Genomic DNA, 18,765 nt, shown 5'->3' on the forward strand with positions numbered 1-18,765 from the left:
CTAACGGCTCTGTCGACTGGCCAGGTTTCGATAATCTTAAAATCGCCAAATATCTTCTGATATATCAATCTGGCCAATGTATCGGTCTATGACTTGTATATTATTATTTGATGCATATACATTTTTTATTAATCTACAATCATTATTATTAGGGATGCACCGATATGAACATTTTGGACGAAACCGATAATTCTTTATATTTGAAAAACGATAACCGAAATATTGGTCGATAAATCTAAATAAATCAACATTTTTATATCATTTTTGAGAGCCTGATTACAAAAACAAAACTCTCACCATTAAAAGACATGTCCCAAGCACACTATTATAATTTTATGTAGTCTATATGACAGACTTGTGCTGTACATGTTGGACTTAACTGTATTTTCCTTTTTTGAAGTGATCATATTTCAAGCAAAACCATCATGTCAAACAGAGCGCATCTGAAGTGTCTCAGCTGAAGGAAATAATCCATTATTTATCGGCTTCAATACATCGGCCAAATTGTCTTATCGGGCCGATAACCTTTACATTAAAAATTAAAATATATCAGCCGAAACCGATATGGTAGCCGATATATTATGCATCCCTAATTATTATTAAATCATATAAACTTTACGCCCTAGTTGGCGGGAGATTCTTTTGCTTGACTGTCATGTCATGTAAATAAGTGACCACTGACCATCTATTCATCTGTGGAACACAAAAGGAGATGTTTTTAATAACGTACACGCTGTTCTCTCCCATACAATTAAAGTGGATGGTGATCATCAACTCTCAAGTTCCAAAAAAAGAGCATAAAAATAGTCCATGTGTGCAATATGTCATTATCTAATGTCATAGAATAGCTTTGTGTGAGGAACAACTAAAATGTAAGTCCTTATTCACTGAAAAGTGTTTATTGTATGGCAACGTGCACACTCTGCCAAACATCTCCTTTTGTGTTTCATGGAAGAAAAACATGATGAGGGTGAGTAAATAATTTTTGGGTTAAATATTCCTTCAAGGACCAACCTCATCTTAAACTCAACAAGCATTAACCTGAATGGGACCCATTGTAGTATACAGTGCAATACTTACAAATAGTGTTGTGTGTGTGTGTGTGTGTAGGGGTACTAAAGAGCCCATACCTGGAGGGCTTTCATTTTCTGGTTGTTCTGGTTGGAGAGGGTCTGGAAGCGGGCCAGCTCTGACTGGCTGTAGACGCTGCGGTGTTTGAAGTATTTTAGTATGGCTTTGTGCATCCTCTTCTGCAACAAAGAAAGCTGAGGAAGAAAGAAAGAAAGAGGGAGAGAGAGAAAAAGAGAGGGGGAATTGGTAAGGCAGGAGAGGAAATTAATGGCAGTGTTCAAGAAGAATGATGGAGGGGAATAGAGAAAGCAGTCAATAGCCCATTCTGCAGTACACGGGGCTGACAGGAATTTCACAGTCTCTTGCTCTCCCTGCCCACTCATGTGCACTGGGCGGAAACCAGTCACATCTGGCTGCCAGGATGGGGGGTTAATTTTCTCTAAATGCTTCAGCGGTTTTGTTCTAGCTCAGGCAAACTCGGTGACTGCAAAGCTGATGAGTAAAATATTTCGACTTCACTCACTTTAACTTTATACCAATCCCCTCCAGACATATTTTACACATACACAAAAAGTCATGAACCCCCTGCCGCAACAAGAAATTATTCTGAGTATACTGGAAAAACATAAAAAAAATGAGAGAGAGAGTGTGTTTGTGTGTGTGAGAGAGAGAGATTAGAGAAGAAAGAAAGAAAGAAAGGAAGAAAGCATGCTGCTCTCTTTATTATTTGTGCAGTTTTCCAGAAAAAAAGGGGGTTTCAATTCGGAGGGATGTCGTCCCTTGTTTCGCCCCATCTCTTCTCTCTTCCTTTAAGCTTATCATTGCTTGGCAATGTGTTCTTCGGAGCATGAAAAAACTAAAGCGAATTAGCTCAGCCTTTAACTGAACGAGTACAAAAAAATATGTCCTTTATGGAGCCGTGTCAACAAAAAAAACTGTACTATCCTATTAATGCTACAAGTAACAATAGTTACAATATGCTGTAGAAAGAAATGTGCCAAACGAAATATCAGAAAAGACTGCAGTCAAAGTGATGCAAGATACCAACTAACAGTGTCTGTGAAACATGCTTGCCTCTTGTAACAACCCAACTTTCGAGACGAGATGTAGACAATTCAATTTCTGTTAGGCTTTCAGGGTTACAATAGCAAACCTGCCACCAACCTTTTGTTTACAAGCATTAAACTGATTCTGGATGTTTAGTTAGGCCCATGGTTTGTACATTTAACCACTGCAAGGGGGCGCTCTAGCTCTCTCATTCAGACTAAACTGGCAAATCCAACTAAACTGGCAAAATGCCAGTACGTCATTGTATATGATAACCCGTATTCCATATATAAGTGATATGTTGAGGACATAGTTGCAGTGCCTACAGTCAATTGATAAAAGTCCAAAACAAAGAGGTTTGTCAGCATAACCAAAGGATGCCACATAAAACCACATAAATAATTAAATGCCATCTGTCACTAGCACACTAATGCAGATATTTAGACCCGTTAAATGTGCATTGCTATACTTTAAATAACAGAAAATAATTTATTTTTACATAAATACATACACACACACATATATTTCTTCCATGAAATATTTCACATTTTCATTTTTGGGTGAAATATTCCTAATTTATATATATATATATGATATTTTATGCTGTTTCTAGCCACATAAACAGTGCTTTAAAACACCGTCTGAATCTATTTCTCATGATAAATGTGGTGTGACAGTTTCATACATATGGAGCAGGTGTTTTAATAGACATCTGATAAATATACATTCTATTCAGACTATTCATAATGGACCCTATACATACTTGGCATGGCATGGAAAACCTTTTAAAAAATGTTAAGCTGTCTCCATATTTAATTGAGCGCAAGCTTGGCCTACACGTCCTTACAGAAACGTATAGAACTTTAAGAAGAGCTCGTCGTAAACCTCTAAGAGATGCGACTACATCCGCTCTGAAGGAGAGAAAGCCGCAGCAGTCTGCAAATAAACAACAAACTGTAAAAAGGCTGAATACTGAGTAAAAGAAAATCAGGCTTTGATCACGAGCGTGGAGAATCCCGTCCACAGGATTTGCCTTTTGCATGCATTTCTCACTTGATAACATTCATGTAGTTAGATGAGGAGTTGTACGAGTATTAGTCTTTTGGGGAACAAACAATGTGTCTTGCTCTTCAGTAGAGTTTTACCATCAGCAGTAGAATAACAAATCATATTAAAATGATCTACAGCTAAAAAAAAAAAGCTATATACTTAAAGTGACAGATTATGTGTAGATCATTATAACTAGTAATAATCTCTAGCAACAACAATGGTCCCATAACAATGACAATCCGTGGACTAATGTCATGTATGAGAGACACAAAGCTTTTAAGCTGAAGTGTGCCATTTTTTGTTTTGTTTAAATACCTTCTCCTATAATATGTGAAGATATCAAGTAAGACATTTGTAGGTTAATTATCACACACAATGTATAATTACAGGTGCCATTGAAACATTGCCCTCGGTGGTTTAGTTTATGAACAAATGAGTGTTTCGAACAAACCTAACGAATCAAATTAACGAATCATTCCAACGAACAAAACTCAGTTCATTGAGATTTAATTTGAGTCTGAACGAGACTCGGATAAGCACTGAATGAGCTGAACGAACAAGGCATCTCATTCATGAACAAACTCATTCTTGATGTAAAATGACGCAAAGAGGTTATTAAAACTTGGCTTGATAAAGCTTGATAACTCAAAGATTAAGCTTTCTATATTAGATAAAATCCAAAAACAATATTTTGCATTATCATCATTTGTGGGGAAAATGCTAAAACACTCTTTCCAGAGACTCTTAAGGCCCCGATTGTTATGAACTGCTCCGAGACACAAAGGTTGAGGATCCAAATGCAGTTTATTTAAAGTGTTATTCAGAATCGCAGTCAAAATCCAGGCAAAGGTCATACACAGGCAGGCAATCCAACAAACAGACAAATCCAGAGGGTGAGGCAAAAACAGGAAAACCAGGACACGGGCAGAGATCAAGAACCAGGAATAACGACAACAAAGGAAATGCTCAGAAATGCAGTGGAATAACGTACAAGACTTCGCAGGGAATAATGAGGTGAACCAGGCTTATATAGGGTGAACTAAACAATATAATGAGACACAGGTGAATGTGATAATCAGGGATGATGAGTCCGGGCAGTGAATTATGGGAAATGTAGTTGTGAGTGAATCATGATAGTCTGGTGTGGAGTGCCCTCTGGTGGCTTTCAAGGGCACTCCAGCTGGTGACCGTTACACCGATATACTTGAAGCGAAATCGAAGAACGAACTGATGTGACATAATTTCGAACAAAATCAGACCAAAACTAACTTTGTTTGGAGTTCGTTTTGTGAGTTCGCAACAGCTTGCCAAAGCAAACTTTCTGGAAAAAACACCGGCTGCTTAAAAGAAAAAAAACTTCGCCACGAGTATATCGGGGCCTTTAGTAGATTTCCAAAAAGCTTTCTAAATATGTTTTGGTCATGGGCAACTAACGAATCTTGTTTTGGTTGCACTTTATTTTGCAGTATGTGTATTACAGTGTACTTACCCATGAAAGGTTAGGTTTAAAGGGGAACTATACCGGTTTTTTTTAGCTTAATTGACCTTAACTGAACAGCTTCGGAGTCATTGGAATAGTTATATGACTTTTTTCGGGTTGAATGGTGGCCGTCTCGCTTCCCCCTAGCGCCTGTGAGCGGAAAAACCACCCTTGCAAATTTGGGCCGGCGGTTAAGGTTAGGTTTAGGGGAAGGTTCAGGGTTAGCAGCACCTAGTTATAACCCAGGTTTTGTTTTTGCTATAATAAGTACACTACAATTGTTTTTTAACGAATCCTATCACTGAATGATTCATAACAAAAAAAGACATCCACTTTGACGCCAATTACAGTATAATGATGTAACCTACAGAAAGAGCGACTGAACAAATCAGGAAATAAACAAATCTTTCTGGTGAACTAATTCAAAAAAATTGCACCATTAGGAATGAATGCAATGATTGGATGAATATTTTATGGCCCTACTCTTTCCACAGACGATATATACATAATATAAATAGACCACTTAACTTAGCGATTGCTATCAGGATGTGAAGAGACTCAACCAGCATAACAAAACAAAAAATCTGGAACAAATCACCAACCCTTCCTTTAATTGCTCTGTTTGAGCATCCTGACCAAACTATCTGTTCGTACAATGGCAGATGAGGGGAGCTTTGAGGAAACCTGTCTGAATACAGTAATTATTTTTGCATTTCCTTTATGTGATTCTAGCATAGAAATGGCACACTTCAGCTTTAACCTCTCACTGAAAGCATCTTTACATTGACAAGTGTTTGTTGTTAAATACCAATATACACAGCCAAATAGTGTTTGGGAATGACAAATGCACTGCACTCTATAGATACACACTGCACTTACACAGTACAGCTTTGATGAATGCCAGCAAAATCCTTTAGTGATGGGCGTACGTGTCATATTATCATTTTCCCAAACGTTCCCGAGATGCTGGTTCTTGAGAGCGTTTGCATCTGCCACGCGCCTGTTTCCTCTCACTGCCATGTGAGATGGAATAAACACACATGCACGCCAGAGCAACGCTGTCATGAAGCTTATCTCATCGTGATTAGATTACTGCAGTGGCCTCCTAGCTGACTGCCCAACTAAAACCAACCACCTATGACAGGCTGTGTGGAGCACGCCTGCGCACGCTAGTCCTCTCTCTCATCACTATTTTGCATGCCTGCTGTCTATCTCTGATGACAAAGATAGACAACCACATCATTCACACATGCAGAAAATAGCCTTGATGTATACATGCATATGGAAGAAGTCAGAGAAAGAAATGTGTTACCTGCTTGTGATCTTGGACGTAGGCCTCTGCTCTGTTTCTTCTTTCAAAAACACAAACGGCTTCTTGTCTGGCTGTCATCAGAGCTCTCTGCAGTTCTCGGTACTCTTGCGCTAACTTCAGATTGTCTTGTAGCAGTTTCTGTAGATGAACCTGGAACAGATTTGCACAGGATGTTCTCCATCAGCTTCTGAGAGACTCTAACATGTTATAATGAAAGGACAGCATGGAAAAACTAGGACAAATAGTTCACTAAAAAATGAAAAATCATTCGTCATCCCAAATGTGTATGGCTTTCAAACATTCATTTTCAAGAAGAGATTTTGAAGATGCACTTTTCCATGCAATTACAATGAATGGACTGAAGCTTCATTAAAGGATCCAAAATGACTTATGCACTATATTTCAAGTGTACTGAAGCCATATGATAGCTTTTTGTGTGAGAAACAGACTGAAATTTAAGTTATTCACTGATAATCTTGCCCTCCAGTGGGCTGTTAACCTCTGTGACTGGATCATTGAGTCAGTGAGTTGAACTCGAGAACCGGATTAGTCTGATTCATGAACAAATCATTCAGTTTTGTGAACTGGATCAACTGATTCATTAAAAAACAGCAGATTCAAAAGAATGATTAGTCCACAACTAGACATTGCAACTTCTATCACAAACTCATAAAATTATACCACGGACAGTTAAATTTTGTTTGGTTTCTCACACAATTTTGTCGCATGAACCACTTTTCACTGTAAAAAAAGATTTTTCAAAGTTGTAAATGCAACAAATAATATTGGAGTACGTTTTAAAAGACAGCATTCATTCTACTTAAATTTTTCACTTTTAATTCAATGTGTTACTTGATGTTTCTTTATAATTAATTGTGAAATTTACAAGAAATGTACAAGGGAAAATTGTTTCTACACTATATTTTTAGTGTACATTTATGGTGCTTGTGTGCCTTTTTGCAACTGTATGTGCATCTTGTGTCTACAGCATTTTCATATTTGTTTGCATTTCGTTTGTTTTACACCCAAACAGTGAAACCAAACCTATTCGAATACAGTAACTCGAGTAATCATCCAGCACTTGAGGAAGTATGTAAACAAATTAGAATAAATAACGGTCTGATTTGCTTGTCTCCACAACCCTGTGTCAGCATCGTATACGGGAAGAAAGGAGAGAGAGCTATGGGAAGAAAGATGGAGAGAGAAAGAGAAGAACATTTTCTGCTCTACCTGGGAATAAGGAATAATGAAGTGTGGCTGGGCAGTAAAACGACCCAGCGCTAAACTGATGAGTTTAACCCAGCACAGAGAGTGGCAGTAAACATGACAAATGCCGGCTATTGATTTAAAGCTTAATTACTGCATGCAGTGCTGACAAAACCCGTCTGATGCACCTCTGAAATGTAAATGGGACAAATTACACTTCATTGGCCATAAGAAACTGATGGTGTCTGCACTTTGCATCCTACAGCTTTTCTACTCACTGAGCGTCTGACTTCATCAAGTAAACAAGCTACATGAGAATATGATGAGGGGAAAGAAAAAAAAAAAAAAACCTAATTCAGCTTGTGAGGAAGTCACAGTGGAGTGTGTCCATAAGTGTAAGTTACATTTACCGCATCTCAACTCATCGTGCAAGGAAATGCACAACTATTTAAATGGTTACCATTGTCAAGGTTATAATCCGTGCTGCAAGTCAACTAAAAAAAACGGATTTACTTGCTTTATTCATTTCTTGTCTTATTTAGCTCAATTAATTGGTGCTAGTTTTTCTGTAGAAAATAATCTCTGTGTAAAAAAGATTGCCTCTTTTTCATTTACTATGCTGTGTCACCATGGAAGTAAAATGGGTTGTAAACTCATTTGTAAATGTAAATTTGACATTGACCTTAATGAAGCCAGCAATGGCAAGGTCATGGCATTGATTCCCAAGGGAACACACATGCGGATGAATCTGTTGCTTCGGATAAAAGCATCTGCCAAGCGCATTTTAAACTGAAAATTGGTTTTATTGAAATGATAATGATCATTTTTATCAAGCTCGTATATTTAAGTTCAGTAGTTTCACTTAAATGACAATTAATAGGTCATTTTCATTGCTATTTAAGTGAAATTACTGAACTTAAATATACAAGCTTGATAAAAATTATCATTCAAGAAGAAAATTTCAGATGGCACTTAGAGGCTTTTGCATCTGAACTCTTATATATACACATATATAGTATGTGTGTGTGTGTGTGTGTGTGTATACATATGTATATGTACAGTATACACACACACATATATATACACACACATATTATAAACAAACTTTTATGTTAGATGATTTGACAGCATTAATACACACACACACACACATATATATCACAAGAAAAAAGTCGTAACTGTTAGATCTAAAATCGGAAACTAAGCTTTATAAAGACTTAAAGCCACTTTGTTTATTTAAAAGTCACAATTAGGGTTTAATTTTTCATACTTGCTTCCAACATGATGGTGGAAAAATCAAGAAAAGAAAAATCTGTGTACACTATATATATATATATATATAAAAAAAGCCTCTTCCTAATAAGAGTGTCCCTCTCATCTTAAACACATGACGCTGAGGTCGTCATCCAGTGTTGTGCGTCACTATCCATATTTCCTGTCTTCATTAACATCTCATGACTGTGACGTCTCAACAATGCGCCTCAGGTCAACCAATTCTGACACAGCCTCTCATTGTTCGAAGTGTTAAAAGTCAAAATGTGTCTGTTGGGCGATGAATCTTTGTGCCGCTTTATTGTTTCCTGTGAGAAGTCTAAAGAGACTCTCTGCTCTGCTGCCCTGCAGCAAGTTAATGGCAGACTGGCTCTATGAGGGAGGACTTTTAATTCGGCTCCTGTCTCGCACCAACAACTTGTTTGGAGTTTGCTGCTTCTGCGCGCATGGCGGATTAAGCCCCATTGCCTTTTCTTGTTTTGAACTAATGCATTCTTGATCACCGTTTAATGAAACTATATACCACATGGCGATTTCACATTAGATAAGCCATGTGAGACTTTCATCAGACGCCGGGCTCTGACTGAGGCCATAATCCCGAAACTCAACTCCCCCAATAAATAGCTTTTTTCCTCCGAAAATGAAGTGATAATACGTGGGTTTCATGCAAAACATAACATATTATCTCTGACACAAAATTATAAGAGCTTTCATCAAATTAGTAGAGGGAATGTTAGTAGAGGTGTGATATTGAGTGTCGGATATTCCGGAGCAAAGGTGCATTAGGATAGTTATTACACACACACACACACATGCTAAACAAATCACCCTACATCAGGTTAAAGACACTGAGATGGCTCTTTAAATTGTGATTATCACAGAAACAGACAATATCAGCGTATTGTCAGCCTTTTTCGTGTGTACAGCTTGTGATGTAAAAATCTTTAAGAATCCTCTGAAACTGCAGAAACCTTTGTGAGGGTTGGTCACAAGCGATCAAGTTTAGTACTTGGACACAATCCCATAGGGGTGCATTTGAAAGGCATTTTAATTGCAAAATGTATTTATAAATTAAATCCAGTTGGGACTAGTGAAAATAAATTTATTTGCACTCTTTATATGGACAAATCTAATTATATTTAAAGCTAAAATAGCATAAAATACAAGTGAAACACCATCACTGTTTCTGTGTAACATTAAAATTATGATCAGTCTAATCTCACAAAACAGAATGAAACCATTATAATGTCAAAATAAATGTAATGGTGTAAAATAAATATTGAAATTTTATTTATTAAAAAATTAAAAACATAAAAATTAACCTGATGAATAGCATGAATTCAATAGTCTCTGAACCTCAAAGGACTTGTAAACATTTGTACATCTCTAAAGTTGTTCATACATAAAAAAGTTAGCATTTTTTAAGCTAATATTGTATGTTTTTTCTAAACTTATGAAAATGTTTGTGTACCAGCTAACAGTAGATAATAATGGACAAAAGGGTTTTCTGTTACATATGTTTTGTTCTCAATGTCTTCGTTAATATTTGGAATTTATCATTTGGCATCACGGGGTATTCCATAAAAATTTACACAGTGCATCTTCATACAAAGGAAATCTAAATATTTATAAAGGTAATTTCTGCTTGAATGGTGATTGGAGCACATCAAATCCCCTAACCAATCAAATGCACTCATGCTCGTTCAGCTTCAGCTGATCTGTTGTCTGATATGTAAAGAAAACATTTGTTAACCTGGATTATACCAAGTATTTAAATAGAAAAGCTGCTCTAGGCCTTATAGGATGCCCTGACAAAATAATCTTGACATAAATGTAAATATGACAGAAAGGGTTCTTAACCTCTGTGTCCTTCATGACAGCCTGGCGTTGAGCGAACAGCGCTGAATGAATCTGTGCGTGTTGAGACGTCCTCTGTTCACAGGACGCTATATCCCTTTTCACATTACCCATCACTACTGTGGCTGTCCCATGTTTGAATGCCAAAGTGTTTGACAAACACCTGAAACAAACAACAAATAAATTCTAATATATAGAAATTTGTGTATATATATATATACACACACACACACACACACACACACACACACACACACACACACACACACAACAATATATCTGTATTTCTTACTGTAGCTCCTCTATAACATCTTGCATAGTGCTGATGGTTTGCTCCATCATGTCTAATTCTTGATTTAACTCCTTAGACTTCGGGTCGAGCTCCTTGATCCGATTTGAAATCTCCTCATACCTCAATAAGACCACTCTAAGTTTTTCCTAACAGCAAATAAATAAACATACCATCATTAAATTAATAAATATGGAATTAAGTAAGTTTTTAAGTAAGCCTGTAAAGTACAAATCTTCAATATCGTTGGACATGGGTGTCAAATATCTCATACTATAATATAAATCAAGAGTAATTTTATTTTCACCTTCACAGAATTCAAAAATTCCTGCTGGTGTTTCTTTTTTTCTTCGAAATCATCAGAGTGGCTTCTGTGTGCAGTTTGTAGGTCATTCAGTTTTGCTTTTAACTTTTCAATTGTCTGAGAAAATAATAAAATAATTCATATATATAAAGAGAAAATACATCCTTATGCAGCTGGAAACTTTGTTCAATAACTTCACTGGATCTTTAAGTCAACATGAATCAATATTGACCCTACTAACTTTCTCAGTAAATTTCCACTTACTTTACAATTGGACAAAATGTGAAATTTAAACTTGAAATAAGCCAATGCTTGAAAGATAATCCAGTGACATTTCTTCTATGTTGATCAGATTTACCTCAGACTTCTCTGTATAAGTCTGTCTCAGTTGCTCCACCTCTGTCTCTAGCTGAGAGGTTGTAGATAAAGCACCTTCATACTTTTTCTGCAGTTTCTCTTTCAATCTTTTACAGTCTGTTTTTTCACGATTATATTCAGCTGCCTCTACGTCCTTATTACCCTGAACATAAAACATGTCATCAATTACAATATATCTATACCAAACATTAACAGATACATAAACAGTACACTCAAACTAGTGCAATCCTGATATTGCTTCATGAATTATTCATTTATTTAATAATTAAAAGATGTATTAATGTATTCATAAGGCAAGTCAGGTTTTACCTTGAGAATATCTATTGTGGTCATTTCAGTCATTACCAGGGTCTTCATTTTGTCTACCTGTTGCTGCTCCCCAAAAATAAAAATATCAAACATCAGCTAATTTTAAAGCAAAGAACAAGACAAAAACAAAATCCAAAGACAGCTCAAACGTGACTACTACTATAATTCTCTATAAACACAAAAGGATAAAAGCAACAGCCGATGAAAGACTTTCAGTGAATAATAATTTATATTTAGGTCTGTTGTTCACATAAAGCTATCGTATGACTTCAGAAGACTTGGAATATAGAGCATGTAAAAGTACTTTCATGGTGTTTTATCTTTTTTGAAGCTTGACAAATGCCAAATTTGCACCGCAGAGGTGGCACAAAAGCACTTCTGAAGTGGCATTTACTGTAGGTGTCTTTACACAGACTGTTTAATGCTGCTTACAGTAGAGGTGGCATAAATGCATTTACACAGTAATTACTGAGCAAATATTGCGTACTTTGATACTAGGGGGTTCGGTGGGTCAGAGCAGGCATAATTTAGTCTGGCTAAAGTTGGGACTGCCTAAAAAGGCATCTACTTTTTCAATGGGAAAAAATAACAGCATGCAGGTGTGGAAGGTTGTGATGACAGAATTAGTATTTTTGGATCCGGACTCTTTCTGAGAACGCCGTTTGCTCATGAACTCATCTTTAGATCTGCATGCGGCACGTGTCCTCTTACCCTGTTCCTCAACTCCTTCAGAAAGGTTTGGTTCTCCAGCTGGTCCAGCTTGGCTTTGGTGTCTGAATGTTCGGCGGACACACTGTCGAACTCGTCTTTGAGTGGTTTCCACTGCTTCTCACTCACACTGATCTTGACCAGGATGAGCTCGTGATCCTTCAGTAACTGTTTCACTGCCTGTTTGCTGGAACAACATCATAAAACATAGTCTGTCCCATGAGATCCACACCACGATGTACTGTACAGCCTGCTCACAAAAAATGCTTGCACAGCATTCAGCAAATATCACAGCCATGAATATGTGACTTCCAACTGATTAAACAAGATTAATTACTGGAATAGTTACAATATGACACAATACTTAAATTCTAGAACTGAGTTTAGTTCATAATGCATTGTATTAACAACAAGCAGCAATATCAGTGGAACAATATAAGATATCTTCAGCATCTTTTCATGAAACAAGCCAACTACATCATTCAAATAAGATAAGCATCAAGCTTTCATTTAGTTAAAAAGCTTCGAAAGATCGAATATTTACTATCATTTATATCAAAACTTAATATTAAGAAAATGCAACTGCACAACTTTACAACTGCTGAAAATTTTGCTAAATAAAATTATGATATATATACAGTATATATATATATATATATATATATATATATATATTGCATATCACTGGGCCTATACAGCTCATGGTAATATCCATAAATTTCAATGTTTGATTACCTTATATTTTAGCAGGTGCGTGTCATCCATTTTTTAGTTATATTAGCTGTGCAAAAACAGTCTGCTATGCAACTTGATATAGCAAACTGGTATTTGGTATTTGTAATCAAAAGCACACTGGTTTGTAGCGAAATCTTCCTAGTTATTTACCTATAGCGGCTAATGAAGTCTTGTACATTCACGGAAAATAGCTTACTTCCGTATTGCAAAATAAGGTTGATAATGTATCTTTTGAACGCTTAATCATTTTGGTACTGCGTTGGGTTGGCGCTTGATGTCCAATGTAAAGTCCTGATCCTGACGCAAAACCAGTTAAGAATCATTGTGTTAGTTCGTGCTGTTGTGCTGCTTCACAGCACTTTCATTTTTAGAAGCAATGCCACACACACCTACACATTTTTAATGAAGTGGAATTAGAGTTGTTGCATGATTTCATGACATGATCTGCGGAACACAGATTCTGTGTTGATAATTAAAGAATCCAACACTCACACAACAGACCAATGAACCACAAGACATTTCCAGCACATTTCTCACAGTGTTGTCATTCGAGTCTCCATCTCCAACATGGAATGTAATGTTGATCCATAAGTTCAAGTTGGGAAGAATTACTATCCAGATATCATAGTTTCTCATGATGTGTTAGAGTTTCAGTTAAACGGCAACACATGAGCAAAACTGTTGGCTTGTGTGTGCAAACATATGGCCTTCATAGATCTTATGGAGGCAACGTCATTTGTCGTTGCCGTACCATGGACAATTTAGGGGAAGTAACAACAACGGATTGTTTTTCATTTGGATCGATTTCAGTTATTGCAGTTCAATGAAAAATCTTGTTGTTGACCAATAAAATTAGGCCTTTCTGTGTGCGTGAACTGTGAGTATAATACTGTTTATTGCAGTTTACTAGCTTTTTATAATTCTACATAACTTCTATAAGATATCAATTTTACAATAAAATATTGTATTCTTAATTTTACTAAGAAATAAATGCAGACTTGGCCATTTTCTGTCATAACACAACAAATTACTGCAAAACACTGCAGACACAGCTAATTATTAGTGACAATTACTTGTATCCAAGAATATCATTTTGATTAAAAATAAATTGTTATATGTAGTTTATGGGACAAACCTTTGGTTGGTCTTTCTCTGGAAGTCTTCCATTTCCAAGGTTTGCTCTTTGTTTTTTTCTCGCAGGGTTGATAAGTCATGATGCTTTTGGCTTAAGATTGCATTCAATTCAGACACCTTTTCATCACCTTCAAGTTTCTGATAAACACAGTAATGCCCATTATTTTTTAGTAGCTATATAAGCGATTATGAAGTCTTTGTTTAAAAGCAACCACACAGAAGATCATAGATCACATATCATATATAACTGCTTTCTAGCACACACACACACACAGACACAGACACAGACACACACACACACACACACACACACACCGACTGCTAGAAAGGCCCACTGATTGTTCTAGCACATAAGCATACACTTATTTTCAATTCATTTCATATTTTAAAGCTATAACAGTCATGTGTCAAACATTCATGAAAAGGGCAATTCCGCGCAAAACTGTCACATCCATAACACCAACACAATGCAATGGTATTTAGTTGGCGTTATGGATGTGACATTTTTGCGTGGAATTGCCCAAAACTCAAAAAAATCACATAGCACCACCTATGGTCAAACTAAGTTTCCTGGAAAGTTTCTAAACTTTTCAAACTCAGTTTTGGCAGAACACCATCAAAAATGCAGGAAATACAAATTAAAAAGGAATGAGCAAACTGCGAAAGAAACAACTGAGCGCTCTGCGGCTCATTCACTCAAGCGTAGTGTAATTGTGAAATCAGGGCTTAGACAAAATGGAGGCTCTAAGAGAACAAACACGGCAGATCGGTGCAAGGAATCGTGGGCCTTTCCTGCCCTCCAGAGGACGTGAGGGTTGACATCTCCAACACGGCACATCATTTCACCTCTGATTTATATCATCTAAAATAACAAGCTGTGTCTCGAACAGGCTGTTATACTTACAGATGTTTGCATTTGGTTTTGAAGCTGCATTACTTCCTTATTCTTTATCATCAATATCTCTTCTTTTTCATCGATTTCTGCTTTTAATGTTCTGACCTGGAAGTGTGAAATATATAAGTGTAATATTTGGAATCCAAAATGAACAAAAGCTCTTTCAGTGAACTAATTTAAAATAAAGCATAAAAAAAATATTGCAGTCAACATGAGCTTATGATTCTTATGATAAAAATTCACAATGTCTTATAATATTTTAATTCAAATATCCTGTGAGCAAAGGTGTCAGGTGAACGTATTGTAAATTAATACTGACTTCATCACTGACGTCTGTTTCCATCCTCTCAAACTGGCACGTCTCTTTCACCAAGGCATTGATTTGGCCGTCTCTCAATGTTAGTTTTTCTACCGACTCTTTAATGTTTCTGTGAAACACCTCACACTGTGACTGCAGCTGGCGTAACTCACTCCTGTAAGCAGAGAAAGAGAAATGGTGTCATTCCCCTGCAATCAACTTTACACGTCGATATACTTCATACTGCAGATGGAGGGCCGCAGCTACTCTATAAATGACACCAATTGTTCAATTGTTTTATCAGTATTTCAAAAGTATCTTCATGGTTTTAACTAAAGGAAATTGCATCAGCAAGTTATCACTTCGTTATTTGCATAATGTCAATATGTTTTTACAAGCAGAGGCTGGTTATACAAGTGTAGAAGACTAATCCTTAAATCTATCAATCTAATGTAAAAATGGCTGATATAAAAATCCACATGGCTGATTCTAAGCAACATCTGATGGTTTTCCATGTGAAACATTTACAAAAATGAAACAATTCATGGTGTCCGTTCATAAATGTGGGACGAAAGTATGGCATGAAATGTCTGGTTCAGCCTTTAATTAAGATAACATAAATTAGAATGTGTTAAATGTGATTTACAAAGTGTCTTACATCAGTAGAATATGTTATAAAATGGTTGATTTTGCATAACATATTTTTGATATTGATATTATAACAAAGTGATGGATTGGAATTAAATTCTGAAGATGGAGAGAACAGCATTTTAGTGACACCTTCTGTCTGGACTGATATAACACGCGTGCCGTTTACTGAAATAATATACAGGCCTGATGTCAGTGTATAAATGACGAAAACAGACTCACTGTTTGTCACTTAGATGATTTCGCATCGTTTCAGTTTCGTTGTTCATTTCTTCATTCTCAAAGTTTGCTTTGAATTCCTCCTCTTTAAGCTCCAGCTGAAGACTCTTTAGCTTGTGGGAGATGTTTGAAAAAGACTCAATGGCCTAGAGAAACATGTTTATGAAAAGATTTAACAGTCAGACAATGTTTATCATGGCAACATGGCATGGTCTGTAAATAAAGATCTTTCATACTTCATAACAGATCTCGTTTCCAGAAGTAAAAATCTCCGAAAACAGCCCATGAGCTCAGAGGTTGTTTAGTGGTTTTAAACGCTTCTGTAGAAGTCAGTGTTATTTCAACTTAAAATTATACATTTCCTGTGAAGTATTGGGAAGCGATCCACCAATCAGTCAAGTCGTGGTTACCATGGAAATGGGCATTACAAATCATGTGATCGGTATGCACTCTTGAAAAACTTTTAAATTTGTATTTTTTAGGGAAAAATTACAAATATATTGTATTTTATAATCATAATCAGGGACTTACTGTCAACAGTTTTATATTGTACTGTCAGTGTTATCATTGTACCATAAACCAAAACTAAAACTATTAAAAATCATTCAAAGTTTTAAGTTAAATGAAATAAGGCTGAAATAAAATAAAATATAAACATTAGATGAAAAACTTAAACATAGAAAATTAAATACAAAAAACTAAATACATATTTAAAAAAGAAATACGAAAATTATTAAAAATCTAATAAAAAATGACAAAAACAAGACAAAATTACTAAAACTTAAAATGAAAATTCAATGAACATGTATAAAAATTGTATATATAAATAAAATTTCTAAATATTAATATTATTTTGAAAATAAATAAATAAATTTGTATGAATTTGTAAATAAATAATACTAAAATAAAAATGTGGATAGTTAATTTACACATAAAAGAATACCATATAAGAAATTTTCCAATTTCGAAATGCACTTTACATCTAAATTCTTAGCACTCTTTATTGAAAAATTCTAAGAAATCAAAGAAAATAAACGAGAAAAAAATCTGCACTGAAAAAGTGAGTGGTCACTGTTGCGCTCCTCTAGTACGTTTCAGACTCTTTCAGTTAGACCGACATCCCTTCTTTGGTTGTCTCATTGATTTCAGGTCTTCCAAACAAGCCAACAAACAGGCAGCGCAGTAAACACACCTCACTTTGTGCTGTTCGGATCTGCTTGATGATTTCAGTCTCCTGCTGGAGTCTCTCGTTCACGAGCGGGCCGTGTTTCCTCATGAAATCGATATCCTCCTTCAGACGTCGGTTCAGCACCTCTGTGTTGGTCAGCCTGTCTCTCACCAGCGGCAGCTGATCTCTCCTCATCTTCAGTTGCCACGTCAGCTCAGCGATGTCTGCGCTGCAGGCTTCACGCTCTGACGGTGCAAGTATAAGACAGACGAATGTGAAAAGTCAGGAATGGGGCAGAAAAGACATTATTTTGGAGAATAAACTCTTTAAAAGACCCTATAGCATAAAGTTTTGTGACTTTTAGTCCATCTCTGTTAGCTTGAGGTCATCTATATGCTTATTTACTGTTAAACAGAGTTGGGGGTTACGCAGTAACACGAGTTATGTAATCAGATTACTTTTTCAAGGAACTAGTAAAGTAACTCATTACTTTTAAATTTGCAACAAAATCTCTTTTTTAGAGTCACTTTTTTAAATACTAATGTGCAGAGACGTCGTGTGCGCTGTGTAAACGTGATGTTATTGTAGTTCTAGACTAAATGTGAGCAGGCATTTACTTATCTCACTTGCACAAAAACACATTCAGTATTCCTCAAAATGAATCAAAACAGTGAAATGCAAACACAGAATACTACGCAGACCTGCAATTATTAAATGTTAAATAACACAAATATACTTTATGTATTTAATCTCAATTTATTAACCTATATCATTCTTGTTGACCTTCGATGATCCAATTCAACCATACTAATAAGCAAAAATGACTTTAGATAAACATCACATATGTGTTTCATTTTTTTGTTTTTATTGCTGAATTAAGAGTGTTAAACTTTCTTCTTCTGTGATCCAGAATGGCAGCAGAGCTGAAAGGTTTGTTTGAGCTGCGCCCTCTACTGTACAGGTGTGAGTTTGCATTTCCTTCAGTCTGAGGCTTTTTCATTTCACTTCTGGTGTGAAAGGGCCTTTACATTTGACAAAAATATAACTTTTTTGTTATTAAAAAACAAACAAGTAAGCCCAACCCAGGTGAGAAAACGTAACGCAAAAGTAGCATAACACATTACTTTCCATTAAAAGTAACTAAAAGTAACACAATTAGTTACTTTTTAAGGGAGTAACGTAACAAATTGATCAAATAAATTTTATCATATAAACACACATTTAAAATGTACAGTCTTGCTCTTCCTGGAAAATGGACCAAAATGTGTATGACCCTTGTTCATTAAAATGCTATATTAAATAAATAAATATAATCTCCTCCCCCTAAAAATAAAGCCTAATGGCTATTTAAAAAACAAAAACAAAGGAAGGATTGTACTTATTAA

At 35.9% G+C, this 18,765-nt stretch overlaps 1 protein-coding gene across 2 annotated transcripts in view; it reads right to left on the minus strand.

Moving 5' to 3' along the window:
- The window catches only part of ccdc178 (coiled-coil domain containing 178), a 28,269-nt gene that overhangs the window by 5,417 nt on the left and 4,087 nt on the right, over positions 1-18,765 (minus strand). The window contains exons 7-19 of one of the 2 annotated variants that reach the window (XM_079863725.1): positions 17,405-17,625; positions 16,216-16,358; positions 15,367-15,520; positions 15,057-15,152; positions 14,154-14,290; positions 12,287-12,470; positions 11,576-11,638; positions 11,247-11,408; positions 10,892-11,005; positions 10,588-10,733; positions 10,299-10,458; positions 5,961-6,110; positions 1,131-1,265 (exon numbers count right to left, since the gene is read on the minus strand). In XM_079863725.1, the coding sequence (XP_079719851.1) occupies positions 1,131-1,265; positions 5,961-6,110; positions 10,299-10,458; positions 10,588-10,733; positions 10,892-11,005; positions 11,247-11,408; positions 11,576-11,638; positions 12,287-12,470; positions 14,154-14,290; positions 15,057-15,152; positions 15,367-15,520; positions 16,216-16,358; positions 17,405-17,625 (1,865 nt within the window). The remainder of the gene's footprint in view (positions 1-1,130; positions 1,266-5,960; positions 6,111-10,298; positions 10,459-10,587; positions 10,734-10,891; positions 11,006-11,246; positions 11,409-11,575; positions 11,639-12,286; positions 12,471-14,153; positions 14,291-15,056; positions 15,153-15,366; positions 15,521-16,215; positions 16,359-17,404; positions 17,626-18,765) is intronic. The other variant, XM_079863726.1, reaches the window with a different exon arrangement.

The sequence above is a fragment of the Squalius cephalus genome (assembly GCF_949319135.1).
Source record: "Squalius cephalus genome assembly, chromosome: 25".
NCBI classification, from domain to species: Eukaryota; Metazoa; Chordata; class Actinopteri; order Cypriniformes; family Leuciscidae; genus Squalius; species Squalius cephalus.